This window comes from Arachis ipaensis, chromosome B10, assembly GCF_059453495.1.
Source record: "Arachis ipaensis isolate K30076 ecotype BB chromosome B10, ASM5945349v1, whole genome shotgun sequence".
Lineage (NCBI taxonomy): Eukaryota > Viridiplantae > Streptophyta > Magnoliopsida > Fabales > Fabaceae > Arachis > Arachis ipaensis.
Window position 1 is genome coordinate 147326996 of NC_142435.1, and position 26624 is coordinate 147353619.

Genomic DNA, 26624 nt, shown 5'->3' on the forward strand with positions numbered 1-26624 from the left:
ATTTCTAATCGATTACATTCTCATTTTTTACTTTTATTCTAGGACTGAATTTTTTTAAAATATATAAAATTTTTCTAATTGATTATATTCTCTTTAATTTTATTTTATTTTAGGACTGATTTTTTTTAAAATATATATAGGAAGAAAATGATTAAAAAACTCGCATGAGAGTGCGTCTCATTATCAAAATTTTCACTCAATTTTATATATTCAAATATATATACTTGTAATTGATGTATTCTACCTATTTAATGGTAAAAAATTATTACAAAAATAAGGGCATGCAAATATAATAATTGCCCAATAAATACATATCTTCAAGCATGCATGCATGGTTCCATAAGTTAAATATAAGTGGTTCCCTTAAATTCAAAAAGAAGAAAAAGTGAAAAAGTGAAAAACCACAAAATGGTTACAACTGGAAAACTGAGGGTGGAAATTTTGGACGCTAGAAACCTTATGCCCAAGGACGGTTTTGGTAGCTCTAGTCCCTACGTAGTGGTTAGATTTGGATCCCAGGAATACAAGACCCAGACCAAGGTTCGTGATCTGAACCCGGTCTGGAATGAAACGTTGTCGTTTGAGATAGAACCACCTTTACCCAACAACAATACTGTTAAATTTTTTAGACTCAACAACCGACCGCGGAATGATGTTATCAGCCTCAAGGTCAGTCACAAGTCACAACTCACAAGCAGAAAATTTTATTAGTGGGACAAAAGTACTTCCCAAATATTCAGATAACATTCTCATGTGTATTCCAAATTTGTTTTTAAAAAATCTTTAATTGAATGTTTTAAGTGCGTATTTGTTTAGAAAAATTCTAATTTATGCCTGAAGGTTATCAATAGAGAGAAATTATTCTCATATTTGTTTGAAACTACTTTAAAATCTAATTCTCAAAATAACTTATTCCTAAGAAAAAATTATTCCTACAATTTTTGCATTTTTATTTTCATATCAAATGATGAGTATTTAATATTCTCGTGCAAACGGAATTAATATATAGAAGTGTTACTATGTCTTAATTATTATATCAGTTCTGCTAGAAGTAAAGCTAATTATAGTTAATTAGTTGGAAAATAAGTCGATTATAAATTTTTTTATTATTTTAATTTTTTAATTTAAAAAAAAAAGAGAATTGATTTAGTTGATTTATATTATAGTTAATTTTTAAATTTTTTTTATTATTTTTGTTAATAGAATAGAATTCATCTTTTTATTTAGGATATCAACAAATATTACTCTCACTCAAATTTTATTATTTTGATTGGGCTTAATTCACATGAAAGCTTGTTTTAATATTAAATAAATGGGTAATGCTAGAAAGACAACAATGAAAACTTGCTTTATTTAGCATTCATTAATTGTGGCATGAATGAATGCTAAATAAGGCAAGTTAAATTAGCAGTGACAGTGCCTCCACTAACTACACTGGAATGTGCGTGAAGGTGAAGCATGACAAGAGCCATGGCCCAACCCGGCGGAGTGGCGACCTTGGTGAAGTTTGCTTGGACTTGAAGCATTTCGTGGAGAGAGGCGAGGAAGTTTTGAGATATTACCCTCTCAAGAGGTCCATTTTCAAGAATATGAAAGGCCACATTGGTTTGAAACTCTCCTACAAAATCGAAGACGAATCAGCCACAGCGGACGATGTGCCGTTGGAACAAGACACCATGTCGGTAACGGAAGTTGAAAATTCAATTCATCTCGAGCCTAAGCCTGAGCCCGAGCCAGAGCCTGAACCTGAACTTGATGATGATGAGATGATGGTTTTGCACAAACGGCACATAGATGAGGGAAGAAGAACAAACCAAGGGAACGAGAAAAGCACATCACTACAAGCATTCATATTTTGCTGTGCTCTTTTGTTGTGGAGACATCTATTGGATTTTGGTGCAGTTTTATTCCCTTACCATTTTCAATTGTTGAAGCGTTTGGGATTAGTTATATTCTCTTATGTTTTTCCATTGTTGAAGAGTTTAGGGATAGGTATATACTCTTACATTATTCAATTTTCAAAGCGTCTATTGAATCTAACTTGATTTCATACGATGAAGCTCAGTTGTATAGTGAGAAAGTAAATGAAATTCACATGTAATGAAATTCATATTTAGATATACTTGATCACTATTTTGTTTGGTGAAAACTCAGGTGAAAGCTGTTAGATAAAAGTTTAGTCAAATCAGTCAAATCATCTAACGACTTTTAAGTATCAACTTCATATGAAATCGACTGACACATGAGTTTTCACCATTTTTTTATTCAAATACGGCAGTACTTATTTTTAAAATTTGAAACATTTTCTTCCAAACAAACATATCCAATGATTTATTTACATGTTCAAATACATTTAATGCTAAGTATATATGAAGAACATTAACGAAAGATTAGAACCCTGGAGAGTGGAGACTAGAGTTAAATGTCACACCACCCAAGGTTTAGTTGAATTGAACAAGAATGAACCAAATGCTTTTATCATTTAAAAGTGTGAAAGTTGAGAATTAAATTCAATAATCCTGTGAATAGGAAAAGTATAGGGTACCAACATATTATCTGTCAACTTTTACCAATTCTTATTTATAATTGTGTTTTATGGAGGTGTGTTCGTGGATATGTCTAATAATTAATATATTTTAAATACATATATAAAGAGACACATCCAGAAAATATATTTATAAAGACACTTCTATTAAACACAGCTATAAAAAAGACATTTTTATTAGACACATCCACGAACACACTTCCATAAAATACAATTATAAATAAGAGTTAGCAGAAGTTGGCAGATACACTGTTGGTAACATATAAGTACCCAGTCCAACAAATAAAGAGTAATTAAGCTGTTCAAGATGCGCTGAAGGCAACAGTCCAAATTGTAAAAGAACGAAAACTGCACAACTTTGGAGACAAAAAATTGTAATGACAACTTCCTAGAACTAATGACGATCGAGGATAAGAATTAAATAATAATATATTTCTAAAGAATAATAATAATATTTCAATCTAAGGACCAATTTGATAACATTGATTAATATGTTCCGATCGTAATTATCCCTAGAACCTTGAAACGTGTGAAAAGCTGCAGCTAGAGCTAGTGTCATATTTTTCGTCAAAAAATTCCAATTATCATTCATATCTAAACATGTATTCACACGGACAAGAACCTTTGATGATGAGTCGGTGACACAAAAGCCATTTATGTTGGAAGGAAAAGAAAAAGGCTTGCCATGCCCTTCTTTCTCGCTCGTCTTCTTAATTTATATAGAACCTTTAATTCAAGGGACGGCCAAAAAGCAAAGGCCTAGTTTGACAAAGAATCTTCCCTACTAAGAATACAAATAAAAAGAGAGAAAGGGAAACCATATATATATATATTAATTAACCTAATATGCAAAGCAAAAGAAAATTATGGTGCAATTGGACAGACAGACACACAAAGCTGCAAAGGTCTAAAGGTGCTTGCATATCAAGTTAAGCACCACATACACCTTATTATATATGCATTATTTTCTTATACCCCTCATCATCACTTCTGGCTTCCATACCACACATCTTTTTCAAACAACACAGCTAAGACTTCCACTCCTGCTTTTCTTAATCTGGTTATTGACTATAGTTATTTATGTAATCCTTTTTTCTTGATTGATTCTAGTTAAAATATATTTTATTAACTCAAACAAAGCAATAGGTAAATTTTAAGTGCCATAAGCTTTGCCTGAAAAAGAGAAGATTTCAAAATATTTTTCTTATGAGATTAAGTTGAAGATAAAAGGGGAAAAAGAACTCTACGAGCACGTGTGGGAATTATTAAAGAAAATATTTTTTTTTCTGGTTAAAAATAACTAACTGTAAGTAATATAAAAATAATAATTTAAAACTTATGTATATAAACAAAAGCATTTTTTTGGTCACAAAAAAAAAAGCATTTTTTTGGGTTAACTTCAATCATCATATATTAAATAATAATAAAAACAATCATTTCATAAAAAAAGTTTTTAAATATACGGTACATTATTATTTTAATAAATTTTAACCGTTAATTTTAATTATATATATTTTTATAATTAAAATTAATGATTAAAAATTATTAAAACACTGCACTTAAAAATTTTTCCATTTTATATACTCATTTTTATAATTATATTACTTAAAATAGTTTTTTATAAAACCATTTTAAATTTAAATTAGAGTATTTAAATATAAATTGATTGTGACATTATTATCTTAAAAAATAATTATACAAATAAAATAAATTTGATTTGATGCATAAATATTTTTTGAAATTTATTAGGTACCATTAGAATTTATTATTTTTTATCATCACTCAGTCACCAACTCAATTTCTTTAGTCTAATTTCTTTAATCTAGTAATTCAACAATATATTTTATCCTATTATTTTAAATATTAATAACTAACTCATGACAAAAAATAATAAATTTTAATAACCTTTCTATTTTTTAAAAAAAATTGAAGATGACCACAACAAAATAACAAATCAATAGGAATAATAATTTTATTCTTAATTTCAAAAAGTGGAAAGATGATATCAAACAAAACCAATTTAATTATCATCATATATTCTTTAAAAAAAAAAAAAAAAAAAAAACAGCTAAGTTCAGCCAGAAAATTTAAAGAATATATACCTTGGATTTTGTATTATTTTTATTCTTTGCTTTCTCAACTCTTATTTACTCAATATTTTCTTTGCATAAAAATCGAATAGATAACATTAATAAGCAAAAAAAAGAAAGAAAGAAAGAAATAGTATAGAATAGTTTCATATTATAGAAGTATAATCACTGACCAGCTTAACTGCTCATTGTCACAGTGTTTCTCAAATGATATAAGGGGAATACCTTCGCTGAGACCGTTCTTCCTTCTTCTCTCCCAGAATTCCCAAACACAGCAACACCATTGCCATGATAATAATTGCTTCAGCTTAAATTAGTACAAACACAAATAAATCATTAGAAGCCACATGCAAGAATGGGAACCGTTCGGAAACTCATTGTGGAAGTTGTAGATGCTCGCAACCTCTTGCCCAAGGATGGCCACGGAACTTCCAGCCCCTACGTCGTTATCGATTTCTATGGCCAGCGGAGGAAGACGCACACCGTGCTTCGCGACCTCAACCCTGTCTGGAACGAAACGCTGTCGTTTAACGTCGGCACGCCTTCTGACATTTTCGGCGACGTTCTCGAACTCGACGTCTACCACGACAAGAACCACGGCCCTACCCGGAGGAACAACTCTTTGGGACGTTTAAAGCTTAGTTCTACGCAGTTCGTGAAAAAAGGCGAAGAGGCTCTCATATATTACGCGCTCGAGAAGAAGTACTTACTCAGCATGATCCAAGGCGAAATTGGCTTGAAGATTTACTACGTAGACGAGGAGGTACCGCCTCAACTTCCACCGGAGCAGAAAGAGCCACCACTGCCACCGCCGCCGCCATCGCAGGAATCAGAGACAAAACCACCGGCTGAGCCTGAGAAAGTTGAAGAACAACCGAAGGTAGAGGCTGACGCGAAGCCGGAATGTGACGAGGCTAAAGAAGAGACAACTGAAAACGGTAACGCAGAAGAAAAAGCAGATCCAGAAGTTGAAAAGCCACCTGAGTCGGTGCATGAAGAACCTGAACCAAATGGAAGCGTGGATCAGGTGGATCCGGGAGTACCAGAAATACCTGCGCAGCCTCCTTTAAACGTTGATGTTATGGCGGCGTCGGTGTCAAGGTCGAGTTCTGAGGTACGATTCAGTGGGATGAACGCTCCACAGCCAATAAGAAGGGTTGCGTCAACGGCAAGCTTTACATCGGAAGCTTCTTCTTCCGATAGTGTTTTGATCGAACGGTCCACGTTTGATCTCGTGGAGAAGATGCACTACCTCTTTGTTCATGTGGTGAAGGCGAGGTACTTGCCTACCAACGGTAACCCGGTGGTGAAGATAGCGGTTTCCGGTAACCAAGTCATGTCCAGACCAGCTCGCAAGACCACGTTATTCGAGTGGAACCAGGCTTTCGCTTTCAGCCGCGACGCACCAGATTCTTCCCCCATTCTTGAGGTCTCCGTGTGGGACCCCGCTATTTCTGACGGTCGAAGCTTGCTTGGTGGAGTATGCTTTGACGTAACAGAAATTCCTGTGAGGGACCCACCGGATAGCCCTTTGGCCCCACAGTGGTACAGGCTAGAAGGAGGTGGAGCCCAACACGGTGATCTCATGCTTGCCACGTGGCTCGGCACACAAGCTGACGAATCATTTGCGGACGCGTGGAAAAGTGACACACATGGCCACGTTAACTCTAGAGCCAAGGTGTATCAGTCACCGAAGCTGTGGTACTTACGAGCCACTGTTCTTGAAGCTCAAGATATCATGCCGTTAACGTCGTCAAAGGAGGTTTCGTTTCAAGTTAAAGCTCAACTTGGATTTCAGGTGCTGAAGTCAAAGGCTTCCGTTGCTCGAAACGGCACCGCTTTGTGGAATGAAGATTTACTCTTTGTAGCGGCAGAGCCTGTTAGTGGAGACCTCGTTTTCACTTTGGAAATCCGGCAACCCAAAGCGCCGGTGACAATGGGAATTCTTATGATACCACTGGCCTCAATTGAAAGGAGAGTGGATGACCGGAACGTCGCGTCGCGTTGGTTCACATTCGAAGATCCAAACGAGGAAAAGAGTTCTTACAAAGGCAGAGTCCACTTACGCTTGTGCTTTGACGGAGGGTATCACGTGATGGATGAGTCAGCTCACGTGTGTAGCGATTTTCGCCCAACGGCGAGGCAACTTTGGAAGCCAGCAGTTGGCACAGTTGAGCTTGGAATAATCGGTTGCAAGAACTTGATACCGATGAAGACGGTGAACGGTAAAAGCTCAACAGATGGATACTGCGTAGCCAAATACGGCAACAAATGGGTACGTACACGAACTGTATCTGATACATTAGAGCCAAAGTGGAATGAGCAGTACACGTGGAAGGTATACGATCCTTGCACAGTTTTAACCATTGGAGTATTCGATAGTTGGGGTGTATTCGAAGTGGACAGTCCTAAAGAATCTACTAGACCCGATTTCCGTATAGGAAAGGTACGTATCCGTATTTCTACGCTCCAAACGGGTCGTGTGTACAGAAATACGTACCCGCTACTAGTCCTGACACATGCTGGTTTGAAGAAGATGGGTGAAATAGAGATAGCAATTAGGTTCATTCGAACGACTCAGCGGCTAGATTTTCTCCACGTGTACTCACAACCGATGCTGCCACTAATGCACCACATAAAGCCATTGGGGGTGGTGCAACAGGAAGTGCTGCGGAACACGGCGGTGAAAATGGTGGCGATGCACTTGTCGAGATCGGAGCCGCCGCTGAGAAAGGAAGTTGTCTACTACATGCTGGATGCCGATTCTCACAACTTCAGCATGAGAAAAGTGCGTGCGAATTGGTATAGGATAATTAACGTGGTCGCCGGAGTCATCGATATCGTACGGTGGATTGACGATACACGTGGATGGAAGAATCCAACGGCCACGATCCTTGTTCACGCGCTTTTAGTTATGCTAGTGTGGTTTCCAGATCTGATCATTCCAACATTTTTGTTCTACGTCTTCGTGATTGGTGCATGGAACTACAGGTTTCGTTCGCGTGACCCACTTCCACATTTTGATCCCAAAATTTCGCTTGCTGAGGTGGTGGATAGAGAGGAGCTGGATGAAGAGTTTGATGCTGTGCCAAGCAGTGGTTCATCGGAGATGGTGCGAGCGAGGTATGATAAGTTGCGTACGCTTGGGGCGCGCGTGCAAACTGTGCTAGGAGATTTTGCCACGCAAGGAGAGCGCGTGCAGGCGCTGGTGACGTGGCGTGATCCACGTGCCACGGGGATGTTTGTTTTGTTGTGCTTGGTTGTGGCGTTGATACTGTACTTGGTGCCGTCGAAGATGGTGGCGATGGCGGCTGGGTTCTACTATCTTCGGCACCCTATCTTCCGTGATAGGTCTCCTTCTCCGGCGTTGAACTTCTTTCGGAGGCTTCCATCTTTGTCAGATAGAATCATGTAAGAATTTTACTTTCGCTTTAGGTTATGTATGTATTTACACTTTAATTTGAAAGGATAGCCACTAGTAAGTTATATAAAATTATAAATACTCATCGCATGTGATAATGTGGTCTTTTTGCGTTTTTCATTCCGGCTTTTTAATGGGCTTATGACTGAGTGTAATGAAGTGAAACAATGAAACTACAATAAATAATATAGATCATAGATTCTCGATCATTTGTAAATCATTCATGATTATTCTATTGAACTCTCTCATTAAGTTGCTTAGTGCTCGCAACCCTTTTAATCATGTTGTCCTCCATTAATCAACTCCGTAGGAGTAAAAAATGGTAAAAAGAGATTTTGGTTGAATTGTAAGGGGTTGTATTCTGGATTTTTTAATGAAAAGAAAAATAAAGGAAGGACAAGAAAAATTAAGTTGGCATTTGGCAAGCAATCACTAAATTGACGATTAGCCTAATGTTTTATAATACATTATGATAGGCCAAAGGCCCAAAATGACAAACTAAGGACCGGGATACAACACTATTCGGAGTTAAAGTTAATCACTACATTTTGGATTCCAAATTTGGTCCATCGTTTATAGTTTTTGGTCATCACTCTAATTTTGGGTCCAAGGTGTAGTGTATCCTTATTGTGATAAACTGGTCCATTTATTAACTAACTTGGGTTGGTCGAGTGGTTAGTTTACTTGTCTGCTTAAGTAAGTGTCGGAGATTCGAATCTCGCCTTGTGCATGCAGTGACTCATTAGATAGCGATAAATCTTTAAATGAAACTCCGATTTACGAGAAATTAATCATTGACCTATTGAGTTGAAAAATATTATGGGCAACCAAAAAATTTGATCCACTTATACAGCTTCACATCTAGGCAAACCCAAGAACTCTAAAACCAATAAGAAGGGAAAAAAAATGTAGACAAAAATATAAAAAAGAACGAAAAAAAGCCATTTCCAACATTTTACCAAAAAAAAAATTTTTGATCCACTTATTCAGCTTCACATCTCGGCAAACCCAAGAACTCTAAAACCAATGTCAACAAGAAAAAAAAAATAAAAAGAAAGAAAAAAAAAGCTATTTCCAACATTTGGAACAAAAACTTTTTTAAGTTTTGAAATATCAATAATTTTACTATTTTGAATATTTGAATCCAAATCTTTTTTATTTGGAATGTTAAATATTTACCATCTTAATTAAATTTATATTTATTATTATACATATTTAATTTATAAAAAAAAGTATATTAATAAGCACGCTAAGACCTATTAATACACTAGTAAATTATAAATTTGATAAGCATATTAACTAGTGTTCACACACTATAAACAGAATAACGTGTATTGCACTCTTAGCCCTTAGTCAACATGTCAAATCATTGATGTGAGCATATTTCATATTATGATTTTATATTTATTTTAACAGATAACAATTAAATTAATTTCTCAATTTTTATTTGATGGTCAAATTAATCTTTCCTGTTGACAACAATGGCTTCTACAATTACAAATATGTGACACTGGCAACGATCATTACTACCACATAAAATAGATTAGTATTAGTTTATTCTCATTAAGACCTCATCGATAAATAATTATAAGGGTAAAGTATATTTTTTGTCTTTAAAGTTTAGTAAAAATTTTAAAAATACTTTTAAGTTTTATTTTGTTATAATTTTGTCTTAGAAATTTTTGATTTGCATCAAATATACCCTTAACAACTAAATTTTCAAAAAAAATAAGACCAATCTAACAATAATGTATGAAAACTATGCTTGATTTGTTTGTGTTGAGGGTTGTTCTTATAAAATTATTGTTGAATTAGTCTTAAATTTTTTGAAAAATTAGCCGTTCGGGGTATATTTGATGCAAATCGAAAATTTTTAGGACAAAATTAAAACAAAATAAAAACTTATGGGTATTTTTAAAACTTTTGTCAAACTTCAATGACAAAAAATATACTTTACTCTAATTATAATTTATTTTTTTATTATTTAAACCAATAATAAAATTACTTTATGTAAATCAAAATATAGATAGCTAATATAGAATATTAAAAAAATTCGAATCCCATAATCTATTAAGATAAGATGAGGTGGGGTTTTGCAGCATCCCCACTTGTGCACTTAACTAAATATCCAATTAATGGAGGACATGCGTGCATGTGGTATACCTCATAAGTCATGAAACCATATCATTGACTCAGCTTCGCTAAGAATTCAGATTTGTCGGCACAACTGTCACTTGCAGTTTTGGTAAAAATTTAGTGTAGTTAATTTTATGATAATTTAATTAAATTTATTAAATTATTTAATAATTTTTAATTATTATATTAACGTGTTAAAATTATACATTAGAACTAGAAAGATAATTCAGTAACATATTTTAGATTCACCGTGAATTTAAAATAGGAGAGTGTTAGGTAAATAATGATCATTTTGAACAATATGAATAATTACCAATCAAATAAAAATATATTATATTTTTAAATTAACCATCTAAATCTCAATATTAAAATAACAATCCGTACACCTAATGAAATGAACATCCGATATATCTATTATTCACATTATTTAGTATTTTTATTGTCAACTTATACTTTTCTTTTAAAATATTTTAGATTGTTTAAAATTAAAACGACTAACATGGAATAATATGGAGGCTGTTTATCAATTTGAATAAAATTTATTATTTTTAATATTTAATTTGTAAAAATATTTTTATACTAAATTTGAGATTTTAATTTTATTAATATAAAAATAAAATATTACTCGAAAACATCTCTCTTCCAAATTAGATAAATAATTGAAGGTCGTGATAAAATAGTGTCATCTTTATTCAAGCATATGTAGCATCTTAAAAATTTATAGACATTATTTATCTTCATAATATATAAAGTCATAATTCACTATAAATATAAATTTGAGTTCTATTTAAAATTTATAATTAATTAATAAATTATTTTATATATAAAATAAAATTTAAATTTTAATATTTATTTAAGTAAATAAATAATACAATAAGCTGAATAAATCTATAATTAATCACATGTAACTTCATATTTTTTATAAAATAATTTATTATTTGATTTAAAAAATTGAGCATATAAATTTTAAGTTTTTTTGTGTGACTATATATAAAAGTTAAGTGAGATCTCTATCAAGAGGTTGGAGCACATTTCTGCACAAAATTTTGTAATTGTATTAGGAGTAGCTGTACAATTGTATGTATAATAATTTGCCGCGTTACTTGTTAAGTTTGACTCCACGTTAAGATAGTTGAGTTCAAATCTTACAAAATAATTAGATACAATCATCGCTATTTTTATTAAATTTATGTATCATTTTTGTCTTTATTAACCTAAATTTCATAAATCTATTATTTTTTTAATAAGATTATGCTACGTGTACATTAAAATCAGCCACCAAAGTCAGCCCACCAATATAAAATACATGTTGGAATATAAATACATATTAAAAATAAATTAAACCACACATGTATTTATACACAAATACATTAGTGATTAATTTTAGTGACTAATTTTAGTGTACAAATAACATTTTTTATTAAAATATTATTAGAATAATTAATAGTTAAAAATTAAGTTAATAATATCTTTATAAATAAATGATTCTTGTATTATATAATAACTTTAATACAATAATTTTACCTATAATATTATCTTTTTATTTTGTTCTTCTCCTGTAAATTTAATAACATCTCCCAAACTCATTAAGTGATGATAGAAATTCCTGTTAGATTGCAATGAAGCTAATAGTTTTTGGCCTACATATATTACAATATTTATATAGAATATTCTCAAACATGTGTGCATGCACTAATACAATAATCAACCGTGTTATTTGTGAAAAAAGAATTTACTACTAATTCAATTATTTATATAAAATATATAATAAAATATAAAATATATATTAAAAATAAATTAAATATGTATCGTATTTTCACACAAATATATAAAAATTGATTTAGTGAATAATTTTGTTATGTGTATATAATATTTTTGTATAATAATTTATGTATGTGTGTAATGTGTATTCAATTTCTGTTAGTCTACATGCAGATTCTATACAATGTAAGTGTACGTATAAATTATATTGAACGTGTATGTACAGAAGGTAATAAAATAAAGAGTAAAGTATCGTTTTTGTCCCTAACGTTTGGGGTAAGTCTCAAAGTTATTCTTAACGTTTCAATCGTCTTACTTAAGTTCCTAACGTTTCAAAATTGACTCAATGTTATCCTGCCGGTAGAACGTTTCAAAATTGACTCAATGTTATCCTGCCGGTAGAGATCCGTTAACAGAATTGACGGCGGGTCAAAATTGAGACGATTTTGAAACGTTAGGGACTTAAATAAGACGAAAACGTTGAGGACAAAAACGATACATAAAAATAAATTTTAATTTTATCCTTCAATAATATCAATTTTTTACTATACATAGTATTCAATTATTTTTTAATCACATCTAAGTAAATTACACTTAATTATATTACTTTCATTCTAAATAAATTATTTTTTTATAATTTTACTCTTAAAGATTTTTAATTATTATGAAATGTTTGTAGAATAACTAGTATATAAACTTGCAGAAAAGAAAAAAATAATATATATACAATAAAATATAAATTATACCTTTTGTCTCTCTAATGTATCAAAATTCTTTAAAATTATAAAAAAATAAATTTATTTAAAATGAAAGTAATGTAATTAAGTGTAATTTACTTAGATGTAATTAAAAAATAATTGAATACTATGTACAGTAAAAAATTGATATTATTGAAACATAAAATTAAATTAAAATTTATTTTTATGTATCGTTTTTGTCCCCAACGTTTTCGTCCTATTTAAGTCCCTAACGTTTTAAAATCGTCTCAATTTTGTCTCGCCGTCAATTCTGTTAACGGATCCCTAACGGCAGGACGATATTGAGTCAATTTTGAAACATTAGAGACTTAAATAGGACGATTGAAACGTTAGGAACAACTTTATAACTTACGCCAAACGTTGGGGACAAAAACGATATTTTACTCTAAAATAAAAAAAATTATTACTGTTGTTAACCATTGAAAAAGAAATTGTTGATCTTGTAAATTTTTTATAAGAATCAACACAAAGATTTTATATATATATAATTTTAGATATATCCCAAATTTTTATCATACGTGTCATTTCTTAAAAGCTACTTAGCTTATTTAAGTTATCTAGGTTTTTGTTGTATTTTAATTTTAATTAGGAAGTTCAGATTGTGAAGGGTGGGAATTAGGGGTAATTATTAAAAGTCTATTATTTTCCACCTTATTTAAATGGATATGTCATCTATAAAAATATGACAAAAATATAACCATCAATGATTCCTTGAAGCAACTTCCGACTAGTTAGGTAAGGCAGTAATGACTGTGTTATATATTACTAATCTTCAAAATATATATATGAAAAAATTTAGAACTAATATTTTTATTAAAATTTGGTCAATATTTAATTAATAAAAAAAATAATTTATATTATTAAATATAATTTTATATTATTAAAATATTAATAATTAATTAATTAATAACTACAAATTATAAAATTTGTCGGACACTGTTATATTTATTTAATTATTTTTTTATTGGATATAAAATTAATTCATTTAATAATTTTTGAAATTTTATATCTATTAGTATCTAATGACAAAATATAATTTGGTGTCTAATTTTTTTTAGTCTGTCCTTTTTAATAATTTTTTTTATTATATATTAATTATTCCATGTCTAGAAACTGTCATGATCTTATCTTTTCTCTATTATATACGTGTAATAACTGATATATAATAAAAAATAATATTAAAAATAAAGGATAAAATTAAAAAAAAAATAGACAACAAAACATATTTTGTCATTATATATTAGGATAAAGTATTAAATTGGTCTCCTATATTTGAGCGTAATCTTATTTTGGTCCTTAAGGTTTAAAGTGTCTTATTTGAATTCAAAAAAAATTTATTTAACTTCAATGTAGTCCTATATCACAACAGTACAAGAACAACGTCGATATCTAAAAAATAAGTACAAATTTCAGAGGCATAAAATTAACTGTAGATGCATCAATATATTTATTTATCATTCTTCTTACAATTTAAATAAAATATTTTTTATAGAACTAAAGAGAAAATAAATAAATAAACGTATTGATGCATTAATGTTTGATTTTGTACATTTGGAACTTGTACTTGTTCTCTAGTATCGACCTTGTTCTTGTACTGCTGTTATGTATGACATTTCGTTAATTATTTAATTTTGACATCACGGTAAGACTATATTTAAGCTAAATGAAACTTTTTTAAATTCAAATAAGACATTTTAAATTTTAAAGACCAAAATAAAATTACGCTCAAATATAAGAAACCAAATTAATACTTTACTTGTATATTATTATAAATATATCGTGTTGCAACTGAACTTTTCCTGCCTTCTTTTTTGGTTCTTTCTTTTTTTAAATTGTTTACAAATTTCAACAATTCATGTAAGAGCCATTATTTAATTATAGGCTTTGTCACTTTAAGGGGGAAATTCCAGCTACATATATACATAATTTCTCTCACCAATTGTTAAACAACATTATATTTATTTATTTAGATAACATTATTTCTCGTATTTTAAAACAAAATATTTAAAGTTGCTAGCAACACATGTGGTATAGTGTAGGTGGCATGGGCATGTGGTATAGTGTAGGATTATCGTATCTATTAATTTTTTATTTAATATTATAGTATAACAAATATGAAATTGGATAAAGATAATTAATAAGTATTTTGTTCTCTTAACTAATTATTGTCTTGGGATAAGTTGGAATCAATTCAAACAAATCAATAATTATAAGTTGAGATCAATTTAATAAACCAACAATTATAAATTGAAATCAATCTAAACAAATCAATACCTATAAATTGTAATCACTTTAAATAAATTGATAATTATAAATCGAAATCAGTTAAAGTATACCAACATTTATAAGTCAGTGTCAATTCAACAAACAACCAATTATAAACTCATTTAAAAATATACTAATATAAGTAATTAACACCTTTTTCAATGACAAATTTATCTAATTTTATTTTTAAGATTATCAAGATAATTTTAGAGATTAATCTTTATATCTCTAAATTATAGCACAACTGCATCTCTTTTATATTATGCTAAATTATAATTTAATTTTTATAAAAGTTCAATCTGTTTCTTTTGAAAATAAATAGGTCAAGTTTGGAGCTATGTTTTGGTCACTATAACTCAACAATTACAAGTTATAATTCGAAAATTAAGTGAAAAGAACGTTAGATTTTTTATAACTCATAAGTTACGAACACATAACTCGGTCGTTATATCTATAACTTGGCCGTTATAATTTGGTAGGACTGCACACGGATCGGATCGGATCGGATATAACCTAAAATTCTATCCGATTCGCACTGCATTCATCGGATCGGATCGGATCGGATACGATATCTGCATTTTTTACGCCGGATCCGATCTGATCCGATCCGCATACTTGCTTATGCGGATCGGATCGGATCGGATATCGGGTATATCCGCATAATTCAAAAAAAATTTATTTTAAGATTCTGTTTGGCTGTTTTTACAAAAAAAATATCCAGAAAATTCATTTTTTATCTGTTTAAGCCTATTTACTCCTAAAATATTATCAATAATAGTTCTCTTGAATAACAAAAACAAAATAATAACACAAGATTTAAGTTTAATTATTCTAAGTTAAAGTACAACATAAAAAATTAAAAACAAAATATCATAAAATTCATAAAATGACACACTAAAATTCATATCACATTAGGGTTTAATTTTTTAAACTATGCTATTTATATGTGATGTGCGGATATGCGGATTTGCGGATCGGATCTACGGATATCACTGTCAAATCCGCAATCCGATCCAACCATGGTGCGGATCGGATAATATCTGCCAAATTCGGATCGGATGCGGATAATTACCACGGATATGCGGATATTATCCGATCCATGTGCAGCCCTATAATTTGGTCTATTCCGTATTACTCAATAATTGCCACCTATTACTCAAAGAACAAGTCTTGATCCATTAACTATAACTCGGCCAATGAAAATCTATACCTTAGCCCAAATTTACTTATTGATCTGTTAGCTATAACTCGGCCTAAATTTATTTATTGATCCGTTAGCTATAGCTCGGCATAAAATTTAGCTATAAAGCGGAATTTAAATAAAATAAATAAAATGTGTCTATTTTAAATAGAGAGAATCTCAGTTATAACGAAACTATCTGAACACGTACAGAAGTCGTTATCAAAATACTAAGACTATGGGATAACCACTCATAGCATAATAACTCTATAAATACAAAAGCACATAAAAGATACGCTATTCCCTCTAAATAATTTATACCTCATCTTATACTTATTTTTACTTGAACATTAGAATCTTTTTACAGGTCCCAATTCTTTCCGATGATCCTCGACAATTGAAGTATAGCTCGGCATCTATATTCTTAAAACAGAAAATTCTATATAAACGGAAAAAGGAGTTATATTTTAGTACTAAAAAAAATTATACCTCAACTAAGATTATTGTGCAAGAATGATATTAAAAATATATAAATAATTAAATTTAAAAAAAATTAATAAAAATGAATGAAAATATGATTTTATTTTCAAATAAAAAATACAAGTACGTACATATCCACGAACCTTATTTGGAATAGTTTCGCTTTCCGTTCAACACATTTTTAATTGGAAGCCAAAATATGTTTATGTATTCAAAGCACCTTTCATTTTCTAATCTAGATAGTGAGCAAATAAAATATTAATATGGACCTAATAAAAATTCTTTGCAATTCTGTGTATAATTCATCATAAATAAACTCTTGTATCTTCACAAATTATAAAATAACATTCAACAAGGAATAAGAGGTTAATGTGTCAAATCAACCAAACTTAAAATGATCGATTAATAAAAAATGACCAAAAACTAGTTGTAAAAAGCAGGCTGAAAATTTCGAATATAGCCCCCTAAAACGGTGAAATTACACGAAATGATTTAGTGAGGAGATTTTCGTAAATACGAGCTTGGAAAAAATTACTATTTACAATTTTAGAGAGATAAAACTCACCATTAGTGATTTATGAATATAAAAATATCATATAATACTCTGACTTTTGTGAATTTAATAAGAAAAAATAACATTTTTTTTGTTTGTTAGATCTAGCGGTGGCAAACGGGCCTAAACCCGCCGGGCCGGCCCGCGTAACCCGCCAAAAAAGGCGGGCCGGGCTGGAAAATTGGGACCGCCAAATAGCAAAAGCTCGCTTAACCCGCACCGCTTAAACCGCTGGTTTTGGCGGGCTTTGGCGGGGCGGGGCGGGCTTCCCCGCCGGGCTTAGTCTTTTTTTAGCAAGGGGTATTTTTATAATTTTTTTTACCAAAACCCAACTTCCCTAACCCAACTTACAAGAGAATGAAGATGAAAATTGGGTGTTTTAGATTATGTTTGTTTTGTTTTAGAGACAATATTGTTAATTATGTTTTGGATTATGTTTATTTTGCTTTGAAAACAATATTTATAATTACAAATACTTTAATGTTTGTGAATACAAAAATTATAATTTGTTTATACTTTTAGAAATTATAATAGTTAAAAGTAAAAAACAAAAGAGATTTTTTTATATCTTTATATATATTATTTAATAGTTAAAAGTAAAAAAAAAAAAAAGAGGATATTTGGCGGGCTTAGCCCGCCGGCCCGCCAGCCCGCCGTTAGGCGGAGCGGGCTAGGATTCTGGGACCGCCTCACTAGGCGGGGCGGGGCGGGCTTCCCCGCTTGCCACCCCTAGTTAGATCTATAAATAACGCTTTTCTTTCTCTATTTCAAAAATGTATACTCTTCTTTTTTTGTAAGAGTTAAATCATTACACTTCAGTTCATTTTATTAAATACTCTTCAATAATCATTATATATACACTAATTAGTTGTAATTATTTGGTTGTTTAAAAAAATGAAATAATAATATAAAATGTATATTTATAATTAATGTATTAATTTTTATTTATTTTTAGTATTTTATCATTAATCATGAAATATATAAAAAAATAAATTAAATATGTGTTAAATTATTAAAAATAAATAAAATGTATTATGATAATACTAAATAAATATTTTATATTTTTACTATTATATATAATTATAATATTTGTTAAAAAATATTTTATTCAAAAGAGAATAAGTGTCATTTAGACATTTTATAAAAGATAAAAATATTATTTTTTATATACACTAAAATTAGTTACTAATATAAAATATATATTAAAATATAAAAATATATTAAAAATAAATTAAACTATACATATATATTTATATTCAAATATATTAATAATTAATTTTAGTGGCTGATTTTAACATAGAAATAATATTTTTAATATTTTTAATTAATGTATAAACTCCAAGTATCCAGCCCTTTTAACATTTTTTTCTACCATTTCATTAGGATAAGAAATTAGTCCTTGTTTTGAAAAATTTTGTTACATTATATGAGTTATTGCCTTATTATATATGTGATCTTTTCTTATTCAGTAGTCAGTACACATAAATAATAAATAATACATACTAAAATTTGCCGTTTTATGTATTTTATCCATTTTCCAGGCTTTTGCAGTTTTAACACTTATCCATTATTACCAAATGAGTATATTCAATTATAATATATTATCTGGTTCCCTAATTTATTAATATTTGTTTGATATGATTAGGACAAAATATCTTTTACAGGTAGGAAATTGAAACATAAAAATAATGTTTTACTTGTAATAAAATTGACATTAGTTAGAAATTGGAGGGAAATCTAAATGACGGGAGTAGATAATGATAGGTCGAGTTGCATATAGGAAAAAAAAATATTTTTACCTAATATATAATCAATAACTCTTATTTATTTATTTATTTATTTTTCTAGAAAACCACAAGTATATTTGTCGGTATGTAGCTAATAATTAGTTTTGTCCATATATTATTTACAAAATTATTAGTAATGCATTGATTCTGATCAACCACATATTGAGATAAAATATATGGTTTATTAATTTATAGCTAAATTGAAAAGAAACATTTAATGATAGTCTAATAAAAATAAAAAATTTAATTTTGACGCACTGACAGAACAAAATATTTATATTCGTTTTTTTTATTTACGATATTTTTTAACGTTTGTTGTTGGTCAGTAAATTATTACATGTATAAGATAAAAAAAATATATTCGATCAATTTAAGTTAGTTTATATTCATTATTTTTGGATGATTATTTGTGTAATTATAAAAAAAATTATTATTTTTAATGATATAAGTCATATAACATCAGGTAATTAAATATATATATAAAATTATTTTATACTCACAGTATATTAAAATTAAATTTCTAATAAAAAATAAAAAAAAAGAGATAATCCCCTGCTTTTGAAAAGCAAAAAGGAAAGAATAATCGTGTGAAACATAAAAAGGATAAAAAATTAAAAAAAAACGATAAGAATGTGAACGTTTTTGACAGAACGGAAAAATAGCTGTTATGTGACAACTGTTTTAGAGTGTTTCACTGTTGAATGCTGATCCATATATAAATAAATACATACACCCATTCTTCCTCTGCTTCCTAACTTGTCTCTCTCTCTCTCTCACTTTGTAAAGTGGTGAGCATCCAATTTATTTATTTATGAAAGAATGCTTTGTATATTTGATGTTATCATCATCATCATCATCTTCATCTTGTTATTATAAAGCTTTTTTGTTTGATGAAGGTGCGGTGAGGAGGAGAAGAAATGGGCAAGATTCCCATATTTTTGGTGGGGATTATTTTCATAGTGTTAGGCATGGCAGCAGAGGCAGAGTACTTGAAATATAAAGATCCAAAGCAGCCATTGAATGTTCGAATCAAGGATCTTATGAGCAGAATGACACTCCAAGAGAAAATCGGCCAAATGACTCAGATTGATCGCAGTGTTGCTTCAGCTGATGTCATTAACAAGTATTTTATCGGTAAGGTCAAATGCATGACCAATGAATTATATTTCAAATGGCATAGTCTTTCCATACTCAATTAAGAGGTTGCGGGTTCGAGTCTGCTTATTTTTTTTTTTTATAGGGAGTTTGCTAAGTGGGGGAGGAAGTGTTCCAAAGAAGGAGGCTAGTGCAGAGGATTGGATTAAGATGGTGAATGATTTTCAAAAGGGTGCTTTATCAACCAGGCTTGGAATTCCTATGATTTATGGAATTGATGCCGTTCATGGCCATAACAATGTCTATAAAGCAACCATTTTTCCTCATAACGTTGGGCTGGGAGCCACCAGGTTAATCACTTCACGCTAGCATCTTTGTATATTTCATATTTCATATTTGACAATTGGGTAAACATTTTTCTATACAAACATAATATTGTGAACTATTAGATAATAGAAATATCAAGAAATTATTAGAATTTATTGTTTTTAGTTAATATTTAGTTATGAATTCAAATTTTTTAGTGTAATTTTTTTTAGTCTAAAAATTCAATAACATACTTTATTCTATATTTTTAAATATTAATAATTAATTAATAATATAAAATAATAAATTTTGATAACTTTTAATATTTTTTATTATATAATTTAATATATTAATTGAATTATCTAATGATTCAAAATATGACCTTCGTATAAAAATATTTTTGGAGAAATAGTCACTTTGACAATTTTAGTTTTACAAATCTTGAATTAACTAGTTATTTATATAAAAAAAATTAATCATTCAAAAAAAATATATATTAAAATATAATATATTTTAATTATGATAATTTTATGTAAAATTGATAGTTAAAAATAGTTAAATAATTTAATTAATTTGACTATATACTCTTAATTATTAATTTTACGTGAAGTTGACTTAATTATGCTTGATTAATTGATTTAATGTGTCAATATGGTTTATTATTTAATTTATTGGGTAAAGTTGAACTGTATAATGTCATTTGTCATAAGTGTTATCATTTAGTGGAGGCCAAATGCCTTTGGAAAAGGACTGTTTGCCTGTTTGGGTTATTCGTGTATATATATATGCTGGGGATGGTACCCAACTCAAATAAACGATAATTAATTATATAAACGAATTAATAATTTCAACTTGTTGACCAAAGTGGTGGAAAGCGCTTTCCAGAAATCATGATTCCATATTTCCATGGATATGAATACGTGCACATTCCAGAAATTCGCAATAATAATATAAGGAAAATGACATTCGTACATTACTTTTCTTTAATACATTCATTTTATTATTATTGAAGAAAATTGTATAAGTTGTACAAAGAATTAGCTTTACATTTAAGTTTGGTTTGGTAAAATTTTTTAAAGAGATATTTGTATCTTTTAAAAGCTCAAACTTTTTATTTTGTGTTTAATAAATAAAAAAGATCATGTATTTGTATTCGTAATTTTTAAAAGATCGAATACTTTTAAAAGCACTCAAGATAGACTTTTTTAAAATTAGTTTGTGCTTTTTAAAATTTAAAAATTTAATATAATTAATTAATTTTTAAATTTAATGCTTATATTTATGTCTATTATAGTATTTTTAAATTTTAAAAATTATTTTACCAAATACAATTGATAATACTTATATTTATTAAAAACTATTTTAATTTAATTTATCAAACATAAATACTACAATTTTTAAAAAATAATTTTTTAAAAAATAATTTTTTAAAAATTAATTTTTATAAGCTATTTTTCTATTATACTTCTTGTTTATTTTATTAAGGGAAAGTATGAGGAACCAATGGAATATTTATATACTGTGTACAATTGATGTTTAGAGAGTATTAGAGATATAACTATTAGTGTTATTTTCTCCCATCAGTTTAAACTTTTGGGAAGATGTTTATTATCCTAATACTCGGATGGTTATTCTAGATAGTATAGGGGATATTTATTTTGTAACTTAATAGCCCATTGTAAATATTATACAAATAGTCTATTGTCTCCCTAGCGACACTCTTTTATTAATTGATTCTGTAACCTAATATTAAAATTAAAATTTGACTTTCTAATTGAACTCTTAAGCAGGGATCCAGCGTTGGTGAAGAAGATTGGAGAAGCAACTGCACTTGAAGTTAGAGCTACTGGGATTCCATATGTGTTTGCACCTTGCATTGCGGTAATAATAATTCACAATATACAAAATTTGTTGTTATCTCAATGCAATTCTCTTATTATGCCATTTATGTTTGTAAATAAAGGTTTGTAGAGATCCAAGGTGGGGTCGCTGCTATGAAAGTTATAGTGAAGATCATAGTGTTGTTCAAGCTATGACTCAGATTATTCCTGGATTGCAAGGTGAAATCCCTGCAAATTCACGCAAGGGTGTTCCTTTTGTTGCTGGAAAGTAAGAATTCATACCAATCATACAATATTTTTTTTCTTAATACTCAATTAAAAATGTCTGTCAAAAATTATTAAATGATATGATATATTTTAGAGAAAATGATAAATAGGTCCTTTACCTTTTGTTCCGCGGACATTTTCGTCTTTAACCATTGAAAAATACTTTTAAGTCTCTCACCTTCACACAACTTGGACGGATCAGTCCCAGGCATTTGGACGGAGGGACTGATCCGTCCAAATTTTGTAAAGATCAGGGACTTAAAAGTATTTTTCAATGGTCAGGGACAAAAATGTCCGCGGTACAAAAGGTCATGATTTATTTGTCTTTTTCTCTATATTTTATTATACTGTTTATCTTTGTATGAGTAATCATATTTGGTTTTTTTTTTTTAAATATTTTGGTCAATTTTTGTTGTAATATAATCTTTCATAAATAATATTTTCTATGCACAGAAAGAAAGTTGCGGCTTGTGCTAAGCACTATGTTGGTGATGGAGGAACCACTGAAGGAATCAACGAGAACAACACGGTGATAAACAGACATGGATTGCTTAGCATTCACATGCCAGGCTACTATAACTCAATCATTAATGGTGTTTCAACTGTCATGATCTCTTACTCTAGCTGGAATGGAATCAAGATGCATGCTAACCGTGACTTAATTACTGGCTTTCTCAAGAACACTCTTCGCTTCAGGGTAATAATAATTACTCTGTTACTCTCATAATTACTATATATATTAATGGAGACCTGTAAATTATTCTCTGCTTTGTTGCAGGGTTTTGTGATATCAGATTGGCAAGGAATTGATAGGATTACTTCCCCTCCTCATGCTAACTATACATATTCGATTATTACCGGAATCAATGCTGGAATTGACATGGTACCCAACATTCTCAATTCAAAGTCTTTTTAAATTATAAATGTTCTTGCACTGATGAGCAGAGCCTGGGCCTCAAAATGGATTAAATCTATCGGATCGGTCCGTTTATCCGTTTAAACTTTAAACAGACGAGTTTTACCTCCAAAATTAGGTTTGTTTAAATTTTGGATTAAACGGGTTGAGCCCGATTAATAAAAAAATAACGGGTTAAACGGACTAGTTCACAGGTTTTACAGACGGCCCATTTATTTTTTTCAAAAAAAAGTAACACTTTAAGGTAATATTTCTCCTGATTCAACCCGAAAATTTGATCCGTCAATTAAAAAAAAATATTGTTTATTTAAGGTTTTTGACCTAAAAATTATTTTTTTGTCAAAATATTTTTTAAAAAAAAGTAAAGTCTGGGCTAAAAAATTATGGCCCTCAAATGAAGCAGGTTTAAATGGGCCAGACTTAAATAATCCAGACAGTCCCATTTGACAGCCCTAGATGAGCTTTTTGAGATATAATTCGTCTTGAATAAGTGCAAGTTGTTTCTTCTTTTGTGAATGAATTATATTACGAAAGCTTTGACCTGCAAAAAGCATTCCGATACTAAAGTAAATAAATATAGTGCATCATAATTTCACATAACACGATATCTTGTCTTACTAGCTGTGTTAATGATGCAGATAATGGTTCCCTATAACTACACTGAATTCATAGATGGCCTAACATCTTTAGTGAAGAACAACTTCATAGCCATGAGTCGAATTGATGATGCGGTAAAGAGAATCCTAAGGGTTAAGTTTGTGATGGGTCTTTTTGAAAGTCCATTAGCTGATAACACCCTAGTTGACCAGCTTGGAAGTCAGGTTAGTTAATCATTTCTTTACTACTTGCCATTATTTCTATTGATGGTTTCTGGTTAGTGGTTAACTAGATTGGCGCCATAATTTGATAGGAGCATAGAGAATTGGCTAGGGAAGCTGTGAGAAAATCATTAGTCCTATTAAAGAATGGTGAAGATGCAGATACACCATTGCTTCCACTTCCTAAGAAGGCTTCAAAAATACTTGTTGCTGGAAGTCATGCTGATAATCTTGGTTATCAGTGTGGTGGTTGGACCATTGAATGGCAAGGACTAAGTGGCAACAATATTACCACTGGTATATATAGCCTTACTTCTCAATTTTGTTATTGTTTTTCAAATGAACATAAAAAATATTGATTTTTCAACATGTATTCTATACTGATGACTGAATTCGCAGTTGATTTTTCTATTTCTGATACACACAGCATGATTGTATTAACATTTCTCTTATTTTATAGGCACAACTATTCTAAGTGCTATAAAAAACACTGTTGATGAAGACACTAAGGTGGTTTACAAGGAGAACCCTGATTTGGAGTATGTGAAGTCCAATGATTTTTCATATGCAATTGTGGTAGTTGGAGAGCTTCCATATGCAGAGACATTTGGAGACAGCTTGAACTTGACAATAGCAGATCCTGGTCCACAAACCATAACAAATGTGTGTGGAGGAGTGAAATGTGTTGTTGTAGTAATCTCTGGTCGCCCTGTGGTTATACAGCCATATCTTGACACCATTGAAGCCCTTGTTGCTGCATGGCTTCCAGGAACTGAGGGTCAAGGTGTTGCTGATGTCTTGTTTGGTGATTATGGTTTCACTGGCAAGCTTCCAAGAACATGGTTTAAGACAGTTGATCAGTTACCTATGAATGTTGGTGATTCACATTATGATCCACTTTACCCATTTGGATTTGGCCTTACAACCAAACCCAACAAAGTTGTATAGGGAACTCAACTTTCAAGCACCTTTTAACATTGTTTAGGTTGTGTTTGGTACTTAAATAGGATTTGTTCTAATAAACCAGTTTCAAATTTTAAATAAGCTATTTTATTGTCTTTTTTCATATGAAAAGACATTTATTTTCCAATGTTGTGTAAATTTTCTTGAATAAGATATAATAAAATAACCTAATAGTATACACTCATTTGTTGGTGTATCTACAATTCTACATACCTAGTATGGTGTTGTGTCACAGTGTGAGTGTGGTGTTTCATAAGAAGAGAGTAATACTGTAATAGTATGTGGGTCTCTCTTCTTCTTTTACCTTTTTTTTTTTATGATTTTACTATTTTTATTGCAAAGAATATCCTCTGGATTTTATGGACTATTTTAATTTATATGTATACACCTTTTATCAAAATAGTAAAAATCATAAAAAAAAGGTATTAATTATATCTTTTAAAAAAAAGTTTGAATTTTTTAATACTTTATGTTTACTTAAATTTTTTTTTTCTAAATATGCTAAAATTAAAAAAAAAAGTATTGAAAATTATTTTTTCTTACGGTTTAATAATATCGAAACACACACTAAAGCATGTTCCTGAAGTCATTATAATCAAAATCTGCATTTTCAGGTGCTACCTTCCCCAGGCCACCATTTCACAAACAAGATCACAATGCTAAACTGGCGTTTGACTTTATCACTACTACTCTAGATACCCACATGGTTAATCCTTTGAATAAGGAATGAATAGAAAAATGAAATATATATAGAGAGTAACAGATGAGCAGGAAAACTACCTTGAGCTGGGAAGCACGTTTCCCTGATTTTCTCCTCAACGCATTCTCCATGTTTCATGCTAAGGAGCCATTGACTCTTATTCTTTTAGTTTTAGTTTCCATCGTATCCTCCAACCCAGCAAGTCAATGACTAATCCATCGCAGTACTGAATTCCATTTAGTTATCTAATGGGTTGTTGCATGAACATGGCGAGATTCGAACTCCCGACACTTGTTTAAGCAGACTAGTGAGCTAACAATTAGGACCAAATACCCATTTTAGTCCTAGAGATTCACGCGATTATTCAATTTGGTCCCTGAAATTCAAAATTACCTATACTAGTCCTCCAGATTCAAATCCAGGCACCAATATGATTCATCGACTCTTTCCGGTGATGACTAGGCAAACGGAGTGCTGATATAGCACCCTCCCTACTACATTGGATGATGAGTAAACGATATCGTTTACCCTTAGTGCCTAAACAAGTCAGAAATGAAGAATATTAGAGGTAGAGGAGAAGAATAATACTTTATTTTGGGTCTTCATCGTTTCTTCTCCCTTCATATACAAAGCGACGACATTTCTGACTTGTTTGGATGCCAAGGATAAACAACATCGTTTACTCATCATCCAGCGTAGCAGGGAAGATGCCATCTCCGCATTCTATTTGTCTAGTCAACGC

At 30.2% G+C, this 26624-nt stretch overlaps 2 protein-coding genes across 2 annotated transcripts; both read left to right on the forward strand.

The window, feature by feature from the left end:
• The first annotated feature begins 4727 nt into the window (after positions 1 to 4727).
• LOC107623507 (C2 calcium/lipid-binding plant phosphoribosyltransferase family protein) lies at positions 4728 to 8276 on the forward strand. Its single transcript, XM_016325812.3, has one exon. It carries the CDS (start codon positions 4991 to 4993, stop codon positions 8048 to 8050), a length of 3060 nt encoding a protein of 1019 aa, XP_016181298.1. The 5' UTR covers positions 4728 to 4990; the 3' UTR covers positions 8051 to 8276.
• An 11351-nt stretch (positions 8277 to 19627) lies between these two features.
• LOC107622684 (uncharacterized) lies at positions 19628 to 25394 on the forward strand. Its single transcript, XM_016324665.3, has 10 exons — positions 19628 to 19764; positions 19873 to 20110; positions 20217 to 20421; positions 22168 to 22258; positions 22341 to 22486; positions 22939 to 23182; positions 23264 to 23368; positions 24040 to 24222; positions 24312 to 24516; positions 24680 to 25394. Exons 2-10 carry the CDS (start codon positions 19894 to 19896, stop codon positions 25165 to 25167), a joined length of 1884 nt encoding a protein of 627 aa, XP_016180151.1. The 5' UTR covers positions 19628 to 19764; positions 19873 to 19893; the 3' UTR covers positions 25168 to 25394.
• The last annotated feature ends 1230 nt before the right edge of the window (positions 25395 to 26624 follow it).